Below are 13567 nucleotides of genomic sequence, written 5' to 3'. Positions count from 1 at the left end.
ACACCTACCTGATTACTGGGTGGCGAGGTCTTAGGTTTCCCTGTATCGTGTAATGGGAGGAGAGGTCGGCTAGCCATGTGGAGCACAGCCAGATCTTGCATGATGGAGTGAAGAGCTTGCTGCTCATCTACAAAACAAACCGGATTTCCAAATAGTGAAAGTCATCGTCACCGCTATCATCTCTTCTTCAGCACATTTACATTGCGTGGCTTTTATTCAGTGTAAGACTTCTACGATGAATTTCCTACCTAGTCTTGATATTTATATATATATATATATATATATATATATATAAAATCACACATATAAAATCGCTTATTGTCACAAGTAGGTTTCAATGAAGTTACTGTGAAAAGCCCCTAGTCGCCACATTCTGGCGCCTGTTCGGGGAGGCTGGTACGGGAATTGAACCCGCGCTGCTGGCCTTGTTCTGCATTACAAGCCAGCTGTTTAACTCGCTGTGCTAAACCAGATATTTAAAAATATCATCTAGTTTTTAAACACTCTGACAGCACAAACAATTTGAGATCAGTGCATCGATCCTCATCTGTGTGATATCAGTACATTCCATTATTTTTTATAGAGGCGGCATGGTAGCACAGTGGGTAGCACTGTCACTTCACAGCGCCAGGGTCCCAGGTTCGATTCCCGGCTTGGGTCACTGTCTGTGCGGAGTCTGCACGTTCTCCCCGTGTCTGCATGGGTTTCCTCCGGGCGCTCCAGTTTCCTCCCACAAGCCCCGAAAGATGTGCTGTTAGGTGAATTGGACATTCTGAATTCTCCCTCAGTGCACCCAAACCAGTGACGGAATGTGGCAACTAGGGGCTTTTCACAGTAACTTCATTGCAGTGTTAACGTAAGCCTACTTGTGACAATAATAAAGATTATTATGCAAAAAGTTCTTCATCAACAGTGAGCTTATGTGCATCTCAAAGATAATCGTGTACATATCTAGGAATGCTTTTTTTAAAAACAGGATGTACTCAGTAATATGGTCGCTCACGTCAGCTAGTTTAAAATGTGTCTTGCGGTCTGCCTGCAGTTCTGCACTCTGATCACTGGGCAACAGTGCAGATCATCAGATTCTTCATCCCTGCTCCAAACTGCGGCCATCTCAAATTTTTCGTACACAAGAAGAGTACTTTTCTTCCTTATTCGACTATCTCGGGGCACGATTTGCAATCCCAGCCTGGCTCTGCCAGGTCATCTCTAAATTTCATCCTCTCCAATAAAAGACCCCCCCTCTTTGACAAGAAACAAACAGCAACAGCATTTGACTCACCCATACTGACAGCAAGGCTCCCAATTGGATTTTTAACGAACGGGTGACTCTCCCATCAATATCCTGGGTTTTACCTAAAATGTAAAATGAAAACAAAATATGGCTGTTTTCCTTCGGCATTCAAGGACATCAAACAGTACAAGACGACTGTCCCAAGGGATCACATTGCCTGATGAAGCCATTCATGAAAAAAAGCCAGTATACTTGATAAACCGAGTAAAAACACTGCCAATTAACAAACCAACCTCCTGTCTGTTTCCATGGAATCCCCACTGGAGTACCCCAGGATTATCCATGGGCCATTCCTTTTCCTTCCCTCTGAGGGCCATCCAACTCTAGCCTTCCATACAGCCACGATTTCCTTTATCCCTCCATTGGTAACTGTGCCTTCAGTTGTCTGGGCCCAACCTTCTGGAATTCCCTCTCTAAACCTCTCCTCCTCGCACCCGCCTTCAAGATGCTCCTTAGAACCTGCCTCGAACTTCTGGTCATCTGGTCTGATATCTCCTGAAGTGGCTCAGTGTTAAATTCTGCCCAATTACCCTCTTCTGAAGTATCTCGGCACATTTTTACCACATTAAAGTCCAAATCCAAAAATCCAAATCCAAGCTGCTGCTTTTATAGAACGAACAATGCAGATGCTGTAAATCTGAAATTAATATAGAAAATGCTGCAAATACTCAGCAGATTAGACAGCATGGACTTGAAATGCTAACTCAGATTCTCTCTCCACAGATGTAGTCAGACCTGTTGAGCATTTCCAACACTCTTTCTTATTGCTATTATATTTCTGGGTTAAATTATTAATTCATCTACAAGTCTTTAATTACGGGGGTACAAAAAGGAAAACAGAAGAAAGAAAATGCTTGACTTACAAATTACTTCAAATCGGCCTGAAAACAGTGGCCCGAGAATTCCTCAATGCCGAAAACCCAGGCACAAAACAGGGACCCACAGCACAGACAAAGCCTGCTGTATTGATCTTCTCGACGCAGCCTCTCCACACTCCAGACTTGCCCCACGGGGCATATGAACATTACAAGAATCAATTTAAATTTCAGGTAGACAGATTTCTGCCAGCTCCGAGCACTTGGGAAGATCTAGGTACCAATTTGCATCATTAAAAACCCTTGCTCTTGAAAACAGCTGGTGAGCATTATGGATTTGCAAGCTTCTGATAAAACGTGCACTTGAAAACCAGGAGGATTACACGATGCAGTTCTAATATGCACTTCTCCTCTTCCATCCCCAGGAAATGGCTGGGTTTGAGAGCGGCAGAGATATGATTCGTGCACTGGTTAATCCACGCACGCAATCACATATGGAGCAGCTGGAAGAGTTTCATCTTGAAGCCACAATCAAGACTTAAATGCAAAGGTCAATCAACATTAAAACCCAATGAGGGCAGCACGGTGGCACAGGGGTTAGCACTGATGCCTTACGGCGCCGAGGTCCCAGGTTCGATCCCGGCTCTGGATCACTGTCTGTGTGGAGTTTGCATAATCTCCCCGTGTCTGCGGGGTTTCACCCCCACAACCCAAAGATGTGCAGGCTAGGTAGATTAGCCACACTAAAATTGCCCCTTAATTGGAAAAATGAATTGGGTACTCTAAATTTATTTTAAAAAACATTAAAACCCGATGAAACACCACCAGTTCCAAGTCACTCACATCCTGACCTGGAAATATATTGCCGTCCCTTCACTGTCACAGGGTCAAAATCCTGCATCTCTTTCCCTAACAGCGCTGTGGGTGTACCTACACCACACGACTGCAGCGGATCAAGAAGGTGGTTCACCACCACCTTCTCAAGGGCAATTAGGGATCAGCAAAAATGTTGACCCAGGAACAAGTTAAAATTAATGAACCTTGCACTGTACACAATCCAAAACGCAGTTTCCTCATGTTTTTTTAAAAAATATTTTTATTCTCCTCCTTTTTCACATTTTCTCCCACATTTACACCCATCAACAATAAACAATAATCAGCAAGATATGTCAATCCCCATAATAACAACGATCCCATCCGCCCACCAACCCCCAAACCTCAACCCACATGTTTACAGAAACAAATGACAAAAAGGATCAGGGATTACCCGTAGTCACCCTTAATCTACACAGCCCCCCCCCCGCCCCCCCTCTCAAACTAATGTTCGATGTTATCCAGTTCTTGAAAGTGCATAATAAATAGCGCCCATGACTTGTAGAACCCCTCCGAGCTTCCCCTCAGTTCGAACTTAACCTTCTCAAGGGTCAAGTATTCCAACAGGTCCCCCCGCCACGCCAGGGCACAGGGTGGAGAGGCTGCTCTCCATCCCAGCAGGATCCGCCTTCGGGCGATCAACGAGGCGAAGGCTATGGTATCTGCCTCCGCTCCCGTTTCCAACCCTGGCTGGTCCGACACACCGAATATGGCCTCCTGGGGACCCGGGTCCAGTTTCACACACACCACCTTGGAAACTACCCTAAACACCTCCTTCCAGTACTCCCCTAGCTTTGGACAGGACCAAAACATAAGAACGGGATTCGCGCCCCCCCTCCCCCGCAACGCTCACACACATCCTCTACTTCTTCAAAAAATCGGCTCATCCTCGCCCTCGTGAGGTGCGCTCTATATACCACCTTCAGCTGTATCAGCCCCAACCTCGCACATGAGGTGGAGCATTCACTCTCCAGAGCACCTCACACCAGACCCCCTCCTCTATAACCTCTCCCAGCTCTTCCTCCCACTTTGCTTTGATCCCATCCAGTGCTGTCTTATCCTCTTCCAGAATAGCTCCGTACACCGCTGACACTGCCCCCTTCTCCAGTCCCCTTGCTGTCATCACCTCCTCCAGCAATGTGGAGGCCGGTTCCTCTGGGAAGCTCTGTATCTCCTTCCTGGCAAAATCCCGAACCTGCATGTACCTAAACACTTCTCCCTTAAGTCTAGCCCATACTTCGCTTCTAGCTCCCTCAATCCTGCAAACCGACCCCAAAGAAACAAATCTTTTAGCGTCTTAATCCCCTTCTCTTCCCATTTCCAAAAACTTCCATCCCACCCCCCTGGCTCAAATCTGTGATTCCCCCGAATCGACATTTCCCTTGACACTAAACCTAACACGAAGTCCAGATTTTCAATGAAGCTATTATTACCGGACTCCCTGAATATTTCCCCGGAGCTATCGGGAGCGGCGCTGTTGCAAGTGCCTTCAGCCCCGACCCCCTGCACAAACTCTCCTCCATTCTGACCCACTGAGAATCAACCTCTCTGACCCAGCTCCGCACTTTCTCCACGTTTGCCACCCAGTAGTAGTACAACAGGTTCGGGAGACCCAAATCCCCTGCCTGCCTTCCCCTCTGGAGCAGCACCTTTCTCATTCTGGCCACCTTCCCTCCCCATATGAATGAGGTAATCCTTCCCTCAATCTTCCTGAAAAAAGACTTTGGCAGGAAAATCGGTAGGCATTGAAAAATAAACAGGAATCGCGGCAACACATCCATTTTAACCGACTGTTCCCGACCCGCCAGTGACAGAGGAAGGCTGTCCCACCTTGCCAGATCGGCTTTCACTCTCCCCACCAAACTAGTGATGCTGTACCTGCAAAGCCTCCCCCACTCCCGGGCAACCTGCACCCCCAGATACCTAAAATGAGTCCCTGCTCTACGGAATGGCAGCCCCCCCCACCCCTGCACCCACCCCCGGCCGAGACACCACAAAGTACTCACTCTTGTCCAGGTTCAACTTGTACCCCGAGAAAGACCCAAATACCCGCGGTAGCTCCAATATTCCTCCTATCGACGCACTCGGCTCCGACACATACAGCAGCAAGTCGTCGACATACAAGGACACCCGATGCTCTATTGCCCCCCCCCCCGCACTATTCCTTTCCATGCTCCCGAACTTCTCAATGCGATGGCCAACGGCTCAATCGCAAGTGCAAACAGCAGGGGGGACAGAGGACATCCCTGTCTCGTCCCACGGTGGAGAGAAAAGTATCTCGAACTGATATTATTTGTGCGGACACTCGCCTTCGGTTCTTTATATAATAGCTTTACCCAGTTCACAAACCTTGGTCCAATCCCAAACCGCTCCAGCACTGCCATCAGGTACCCCCATTCTACCCGATCAAACGCCTTCTCGGCGTCCAATGCCACAACTACCTCTGTTTCCTTTCTTTCCGCCGGTGCCATAACAACGTTCAAAACCCTCCTAATGTTCGAAAACAGCTGCCTCCCTTTCACGAACCCCGTCTGATCCTCCCCGATTACCTTCGGGAGGCACTCCTCCAGCCTACTCGCCAGTATCTTCGCCAACACTTTTACGTCCACACTCAGAAGTGATATGGGCCGATACGACCCACGCTCCGTCGGATCCTTATCTTTTTTTAGTAACAGGGAAATCGATGCCTGCCCCAAGGTTGGCGGCAACACCCCTTTCCCTATCGCCTCCTCAAACATCCCCACCATCAGGGGTGCCAACCTATCCTTAAATCTTTTATAATATTCCACCGGAAACCCATCCGGCCCTGCCACCTTCCCCAACTGCATCCTCCCAATCGCATCCTTTATCTCCTGCTCCACTATTGCTCCTTCTAATGTAGCCCTGTCCCCCTCCCCTAGCCTCGGGTACTCCAACCCATCTAGAAATCCCTGCATCTCGCAGTCTCCCCCGGGTGGCTCTGATTTGTACAACCTCTCATAAAATGCCTCAAAAACCTTGTTAATCAGCACTGGAGCCACCACCAACTTCCCTGCCCTATCCTTCACCTGAAGCATTTCCCTTGCCCCTGCCTCCCTCCGGAGCTGACCTGCTAACAGCCCCGCCTTATCTCCATGTTCATAAACTGCACCCCTTGCTCGTCTCAGTTGGCGCACCGCCTTCCTGGTGGACAGTCGGTCGAAGCTCGCCTGTAGTTCCTGCCTCTTTTCCAGCTTCGCCGGGTCCCCATCCTCTGCATACCTCCTATCTACCTCCAGCATCTCATTTATTACCCTCTGCCGCTCCAACCTCTCCTCTTTATCCACCCTAGCCTTAAACAAAATTACCTCACCTCTCACCACCGCCTTTAGAGCCTCCCAGACGACTGCCTTCGACACCTCCCCCGTACAATTGAAACCTACATATTCCTTAATTACCTTTTCAATTTTCTCACAGAACACTTGGTTCCCCAAAAGCCCCATATCCAGTTTCCACCCCAGTCTCTGCGCTGCCCCCTTCTCCAGCACCATATCCACCCAATGTGGAGCGTGATCTGACACTGCAATTGCAGAGTATTCCGACTCCTGAACTCCAGCCAGCAAAGCCTTCCCCACCACAAAAATGTCGATCCGCGAGTATACCTTATGGACTGCTGAGAAAAACAAATACTCCCGTTCCCTTGGGTGCAGGAACCTCCAAGGGTCCACCCCTCCCATTTCCACCATTAGCCCAGCCAGCGCCTTCGCCCCCCCTGATGGGACCAGCGAGCGTGGCCGTGATCTGTCCAACCTCGGCTCCTGCACCAAGTTCCAGTCCCCCCGCCACAATCAGCTCATGTGTGTCCAAGTCGGGAATAGCCCCAAACACCTTCCTCGCGAATCCCACATCGTCCCAATTGGGACCGTATACACTTAACAGCGCCACTCATTTTGAAAGTTTTCATCGAGAACAAAGTTAAAAAATGGAAACTTTCCCAGCACATCTATCAAAGAGTGGAACTGCAAACCTACATCAATGAACTTCTGGAGAAAATTTTCAACTGTTAGAAGGAGAAACATAGAAGATAGGAGCAGGAGGAGGCCTTTTGGCCCTTCGAGCCTGCTCCGCCATTCATCACCATCATGGCTGATCATCCAACTCAATAGCCTAGTCCTGCTTTCGCCCCATAGCCTTTGATCCTATTCTCCCCAAGTGCGATATCTAGACATCTTTTGAATATATTCAATGATTAGCATCAACTACTTCCTGTGGTAATGAATTCCACAGGCTCACCACTCTTTGTGTGAAGGAATGTCTCCTTATCTCTGTCTGAAATGGTTTACCCTGAATCCTCAGACTGTGACCCCTGGTTCTGGACACACCCAATATTGGGAACATCTTCCCTGCATCTACCCTGTCTAGTCCTGTTAGAATTTTATAAGTCTCTATGAGATCCCCCCTCATTCTTCTGAACTCCAACGAGAACAATCCTAACCTGGTCAATCTCTCCTCATATGACAGTCCTGCCATCCCTGGAATCAGTCTGGTAAACCTTCGCTGCTCTCCCTCAAGAGCAACAACATCCTTCCTCAGAGAAAGAGACCAAAACTGCCCACAATACTCCAGGTGTGGCCTCACCAAGGCCCAGTATAATTGCAGCAACACATCCCTGCTTCTATACTCGAAACCTCTCGCAATGAAGGCCAACATACCATTAGCCTTCTTTACCGCCTGCTGCACCTGCATGCTTACCTACAGCGACTGGGGCACAAGGACACCCAGGTCCCGCTGCATACTCCCCTCTCCCAATTTACAACCATTCAGGTAGTAATCTGCCTTCTTGTTTTTGCTTCCAAAGTGAATAACCTCACACTTATCCAAATTATACTGCATCTGCCATTGATTTGCCCACTCGCCCCAACCTGTCCAGCAAACTGTGAGGTGTTACATTATGTTCCCTCATCCAAATCATTAATATATATTGTGAATAGCTGGGGTCCCAGCACCGATCCCTGTGGTACCCCACTAGTTACTGCCTGACAATTTGAAAAAGACCTATTAATTCCACTCTTTGTTTCCTCTCTGCCAACCAGTTTTCTATCCACCTCAATACATTTCCCCCAATCCCATGTGCTTTAATTTTGCACAGTAATCGCTTGTGCGGGACTTTGGCAAACGCCTTCTGAAAGTCCAAATATACCACATCATAAGAACATAAGAACAGAAGAACTAGGAGCAGGAGTAGGCCATCTGGCCCCTCGAGCCTGCTCCACCATTCAATGAGATCATGGCTGATCTTTTGTGGACTCAGCTCCACTTTCCGGCCCGAACACCATAACCCTTAATCCCTTTATTCTTCAAAAAACTATCTATCTTGATCTTAAAAACATTTAATGAAGGAGCCTCTACTGCTTCACTGGGCAAGGAATTCCATAGATTCACAACCCTTTGGGTGAAGAAGTTCCTCCTAAACTCAGTCCTAAATCTACTTCCCCTTATTTTGAGGCTATGCCCCCTAGTTCTGCTTTCACCCGCCAGTGGAAACAACCTGCCCGCATCTATCCTATCGATTCCCTTCATAATTTTATATGTTTCTATAAGATCTCATCTCATCCTTCTAAATTCCAACGAGTACAGTCCCAGTCTACTCAACATCTCCTTGTAATCCAACCCCTTCAGCTCTGGGATTAACCTAGTGAATCTCCTCTGCACACCCTCCAGTGCCAGTACGTCCTTTCTCAAGTAAGGAGACCAAAACTGAACACAATACGCCAGGTGTGGCCTCACTAACACCTTATACAATTGCAGCATAACCTCCCTAGTCTTAAACTCCATACCTCTAGCAATGAAGGACAAAATTCCATTTGCCTTCTTAATCACCTGTTGCACCTGAAAACCAACTTTCTGCGACTCATGCACGAGCACACTCAGGTCTCTCTGCATAGCAGCATGTTTTAATATTTTATCATTTAAATAATAATCCCTTTTGCCGTTATTCTTACCAAAATGGATAACCTCACATTTGTCAACATTGTATTCCATCTGCCAGACCCTAGCCCATTCACTTAGCCTGTGCAAATCCCTCTGCAGACTTCCAGTATCCTCTGCACTTTTTGCTTTACCACTTATCTTAGTGTCGTCTGCAAACTTGGACACATTGCCCTTGGTCCCCAACTCCAAATCATCTATGTAAATTGTGAACAGTTGTGGGCCCAACACTGATCCCTGAGGGACACCACGAGCTACTGATTGCCAACCAGAGAAACACCCATTAATCCCCACTCTTTGCTTTCTATTAATTAACCAATCCTCTATCCATGCTCCTACTTTCCCCTTAATGCCATGCATCTTTATCTTATGCAACAACCTTTTGTGTGGCACCTTGTCAAAGGCTTTCTGGAAATCCAGATATACCACATCCATTGGCTCCCCGTTATCTACCGCACTGTTAATGTCCTCAAATAATTCCACTAAATTAGTTAGGCACGACCTGCCCTTTATGAACCCATGCTGCGTCTGTCCAATGGGACAATTTCCATCCAGATGCCTCGCTATTTCTTCCTTGATGATAGATTCCAGCATCTTCCCTACTACCGAAGTTAAGCTCACTGGCCTATAATTACCCACTTTCTGCCTACCTCCTTTTTTAAACAGTCGTGTCACGTTTGCTAATTTCCAATCCGCCGGGACCACCCCAGAGTCTAGTGAATTTTGGTAAATTATCACTAGTGCATTTGCAATTTCCCTAGCCATTTCTTTTAGCACTCTGGGATGCATTCCATCAGGGCCAGGAGACTTGTCTACCTTTAGCCCCATTAGCTTGCCCATCACTACCTCCTTGGTGATATCAATCCTCTCAAGGTCCTCACCTGTCATAGCCTCAGTTCCATCAGTCACTGGCATGTTATTTGTGTCTTCCACTGTGAAGACCGACCCAAAAAACCTGTTCAGTTCCTCAGCCATTTCCTCATCTCCCATTATTAAATCTCCCTTCTCATCCTGTAAAGGACCAATATTTACCTTGGCCACTCTTTTTTGTTTTATGTATTTGTAGAAACTTTTACTATCTGTTTTTATATTCTGAGCAAGTTTACTCTCATAATCTATCTTACTCTTCTTTATAGCTTTTTTAGTAGCTTTCTGTTGCCCCCTAAAGATTTCCCAGTCCTCTAGTCTCCCACTGATCTTTGCTACTTGGTATGTTTTTTCCTTCAATTTGATACTCTCCCTTATTTCCTTAGATATCCACGGTCGATTGTCCCTCTTTTTACCGTCCTTCCTTTTTGTTGGTATAAACATCGACTGGCTCCCCCTTGCCATCTGTACTGGTTACATCTTCAAAGAATTCCAACAGATTTGTCAAGCATGATTTTCCCTTCATAAATCCATGCTGACTAATGTTCCGCTATAAAGTCCTTGACAATGGATTCAAGATTTTCATGGATTTTCCCCACAATAATGCCCTGCTTTCTCTCTACCTCCCTTTTTGAATATCGGAGTGACGTGAGCTACCCTCCAATCTGCGGGGACAGTTCCAGAGTCTATAGAATCCCAGAAGATGACCACCAATACATCCACTGTTTCCAGAGCCAAATCCTTAAGCTCTTTGGGATGCAGATTCTCAGGCCCTGGGGATTTATCCGCCTTCAATCCCATCAATTTTCCCAGCACCATTTCTCTACTAATGTTGATCTCCCTCAGCTCTTCCCTCTCAGTAAACCTTTCATTCTCCAACATTTCTGGCATCTGATTTGTGTCCTTTTTTGTGAAGACAGAACCAAAGTCTCTATTCAGTTGCTCAGCCATTTCTTTGTCCCTTATTGTGCCCCAGAGCAGGGCCATATTACACACTTGAAACGATACTTCCTGAAAATACATCAGTGCAGAGTTGCTGTGTGTCAAAATGCTTCCGCCTATAGGCAAGATGTGAAATTTGACCCATCGGCACTATGCATTCAATAATTTTCATATTCATTTTACAGAGGCCACACATCTCAATTTTACGTTTGGATTTGGATTTGTTTATTGTCACGTGTACCGAGGTACAGTGAAAAGTATTTTTCTGCGAGCAGTTTGAACAGATCATTTAAAGAATAATACAGCACAGGAACAGGCCCTTCGGCCCTCCAAGCCTGCACTGGTCATGACACCAACCTTTGCCAAAACATTCAGCACATCCTTGTGCCGTATCCCTCTATACCCATCCTATCCATGGGTTTGTCAAGATGCCTTTTGAACGCCGTTAATGTATCGGCTTCCACAACCTCCCCAGGCAACGCATTCCAGGCACTCACCACCCTCTGCGTAAAAAACCTGCCTCGCACATCTCTAAACTTTGCCCCACGACCTTAAACCTACGCCCCTGGTGACTAATCCCTCCACTCTGGGAAAGAGTGCCTGCCCATCCACTCTTTCCATGCCCTCATAATCTTGTCGACGTCTATCAGGTCACCCCTCAACCTCTGTCGTTCTAATGAAAACAGTCTGAGTCTATTCAGCCTCTCCACATAGCCAACACCTAGACCTGGCAACATCCTGGTAAACCTCCTCTGCACCCTCTCTTTAGTGCATGAAACGAAAAGAAAAAGAAAATACATAATAGGACAACACAAGGTACACAATGTAAATACATAAGCACAGGCATCGGGTGAAGCATAAAGGAGTGTAATATTAAGTAGATCAGTACAGATTTTCTGACCAACAGACCACAATCAGTAAGAATGAACAACAACACCTCCTCCACAATAGTCCTCAACACCGGCGCCCCGCAAGGCTGCGTACTTAGCCCCCTACTCTACTCCCAGTACACACACGACTGCGTGGCAAAACTTGGTTTCAACTCCATCTACAAGTTTGCTGACGATACGACCATAGTGGGCTGGATCTCGAATAACGATGAGTCCGAATACAGGAGGGAGATAGAGAACCTAGTGGAGTGGTGTAGCGACAACAATCTCTCCCTCAATGCCAGCAAAACTAAAGAGCTGGTAAATGACTTCAGGAAGCAAAGTACTGTACACACCCCTGTCAGCATCAACGGGGCCGAGGTGGAGATGGTTAGCAGTTTCAAATTCCTAGGGGTGCACATCTCCAAAAATCTGTCCTGGTCCACCCACGTCGACACTACCACCAAGGAAACACAACAGCGCCTATACTTCCTCAGGAAACTAAGGAAATTCGGCATGTCCACATTACCCCTTACCAACTTTTACAGATGCACCATAGAAAGCATCCTGTCGGGCTGCATCACAGCCTGGTATGGCAACTGCTCGGCCCAGGACCGCAAGAAACTTCAGAGAGTCGTGAACACCGCCCAGTCCATCACACGAACCTGCCTCCCATCCATTGACTCCATCTACACCTCCCGCTGCCTGGGGAAAGCGGGCAGTAAAATCAAAGATCCCTCCCACCCGGCTTACTCACTCTTCCAACTTCTTCCATCGGGCAGGAGATACAGAAGTCTGAGAACATGCACAAACATACTCAAAAACAGCTTCTTCCCCACTGTCACCAGACTCCTAAATGACCCTCTTATGGACTGACCTCATTAACACTACACCCTGTATGCTTCATCCGATGCCAGTGCTTATGTAGTTACATTGTATATGTTGTGGTGCCCTATTATGTATTTTCTTTTATTCCCTTTTCTTCTCATGTACTTAATGATCTGTTGAGCTGCTCGCAGAAAAATACTTTTCACTGTACCTCGGTAAACGTGACAATAAACAAATCCAATCCAATCCAATCCAATAAGAGGGTCGTATAGGAGTCTGGTAACAACGGGGAAGAAGCTGTTTCTGAATCCGTCAGTGCGTGTTCTCAGACTTTTGTATCTCCTGCCCGATGGAAGAAGTTGGAAGAACAATCATTCAGCAAAAGCCTTACAGTAGAAGTCAGAATCTAAGTGCACCCTTCTCACTCGAGTGTATCCACTTGGTGGATCTTTCAGAAACACAAACAGTATCTTAAACCGTCTGAAACTGAGGTCAACGATATTAACCATTACTGCAAGCATTACTGAAGTGGGAATGAATGAAACAAATTTAACTCAAGTCTGTTTTATTTCTGCTAAGTAATGTTTATAATTCAGCAACCGAATGCCAAATTCCTTTTTCGATGCACTATTGTGACAAGCACACCACCTTATGAAATACAATGTGGAAAAGTGTGAGGTTATGCGCTTTGGAAGTTAGGCGTAGACTATTTTCTAAATGGGGAAATGCTCAGGAAATCAGAAGCACAAAGGGACTTTGGAGTCCTTGTTCACGATTCTCTGAAGGTTAACGTGCAGGTTCTGTTGGCAGTTAAGAAGGCAAATGCAATGTTAGCATTCATGTCAAGAGGGCTAGAATACAGGACCAGGGATGTACTTCTGAGGCTGTCTAAGGCTCTAGTCAGACCCAATTTGGAGTCATGTGAGCAGATTTGAGCCCTGTATCCAAGGAAGCATGTGCTGGCCTTGGAAAGGATCCATAAGTGATTCACAAGAATGATCCCTGGAATGAAGAACTTGTCATATGAGGAACGTTTGCGGACTCTGGGTCTGTACTCGTTGGGAGTTTAGAAGGATGAGGGGGGGGATCTTATTGAAACTTACAGAATACTGCGAGGCCTGGATAGAGTGGAT

General features: G+C 46.7%; 1 protein-coding gene across 3 annotated transcripts in view; it reads right to left on the bottom strand.

The window, feature by feature from the left end:
• Positions 1 to 13567, bottom strand: part of map3k2 (mitogen-activated protein kinase kinase kinase 2) — a 267110-nt gene that overhangs the window by 213678 nt on the left and 39865 nt on the right. For all 3 annotated transcript variants that reach the window (XM_072468674.1, XM_072468672.1, XM_072468673.1), the window contains 2 exons: positions 1283 to 1356; positions 9 to 127 (listed from right to left, as the gene is read on the bottom strand). In XM_072468674.1, the coding sequence (XP_072324775.1) occupies positions 9 to 127; positions 1283 to 1286 (123 nt within the window). In that variant the 5' untranslated portion in view covers positions 1287 to 1356. The remainder of the gene's footprint in view (positions 1 to 8; positions 128 to 1282; positions 1357 to 13567) is intronic.

The sequence above is a fragment of the Scyliorhinus torazame genome, chromosome 2 (assembly GCF_047496885.1).
Source record: "Scyliorhinus torazame isolate Kashiwa2021f chromosome 2, sScyTor2.1, whole genome shotgun sequence".
Lineage (NCBI taxonomy): Eukaryota > Metazoa > Chordata > Chondrichthyes > Carcharhiniformes > Scyliorhinidae > Scyliorhinus > Scyliorhinus torazame.
This window is presented reverse-complemented; position numbering and strand designations above follow the sequence as displayed.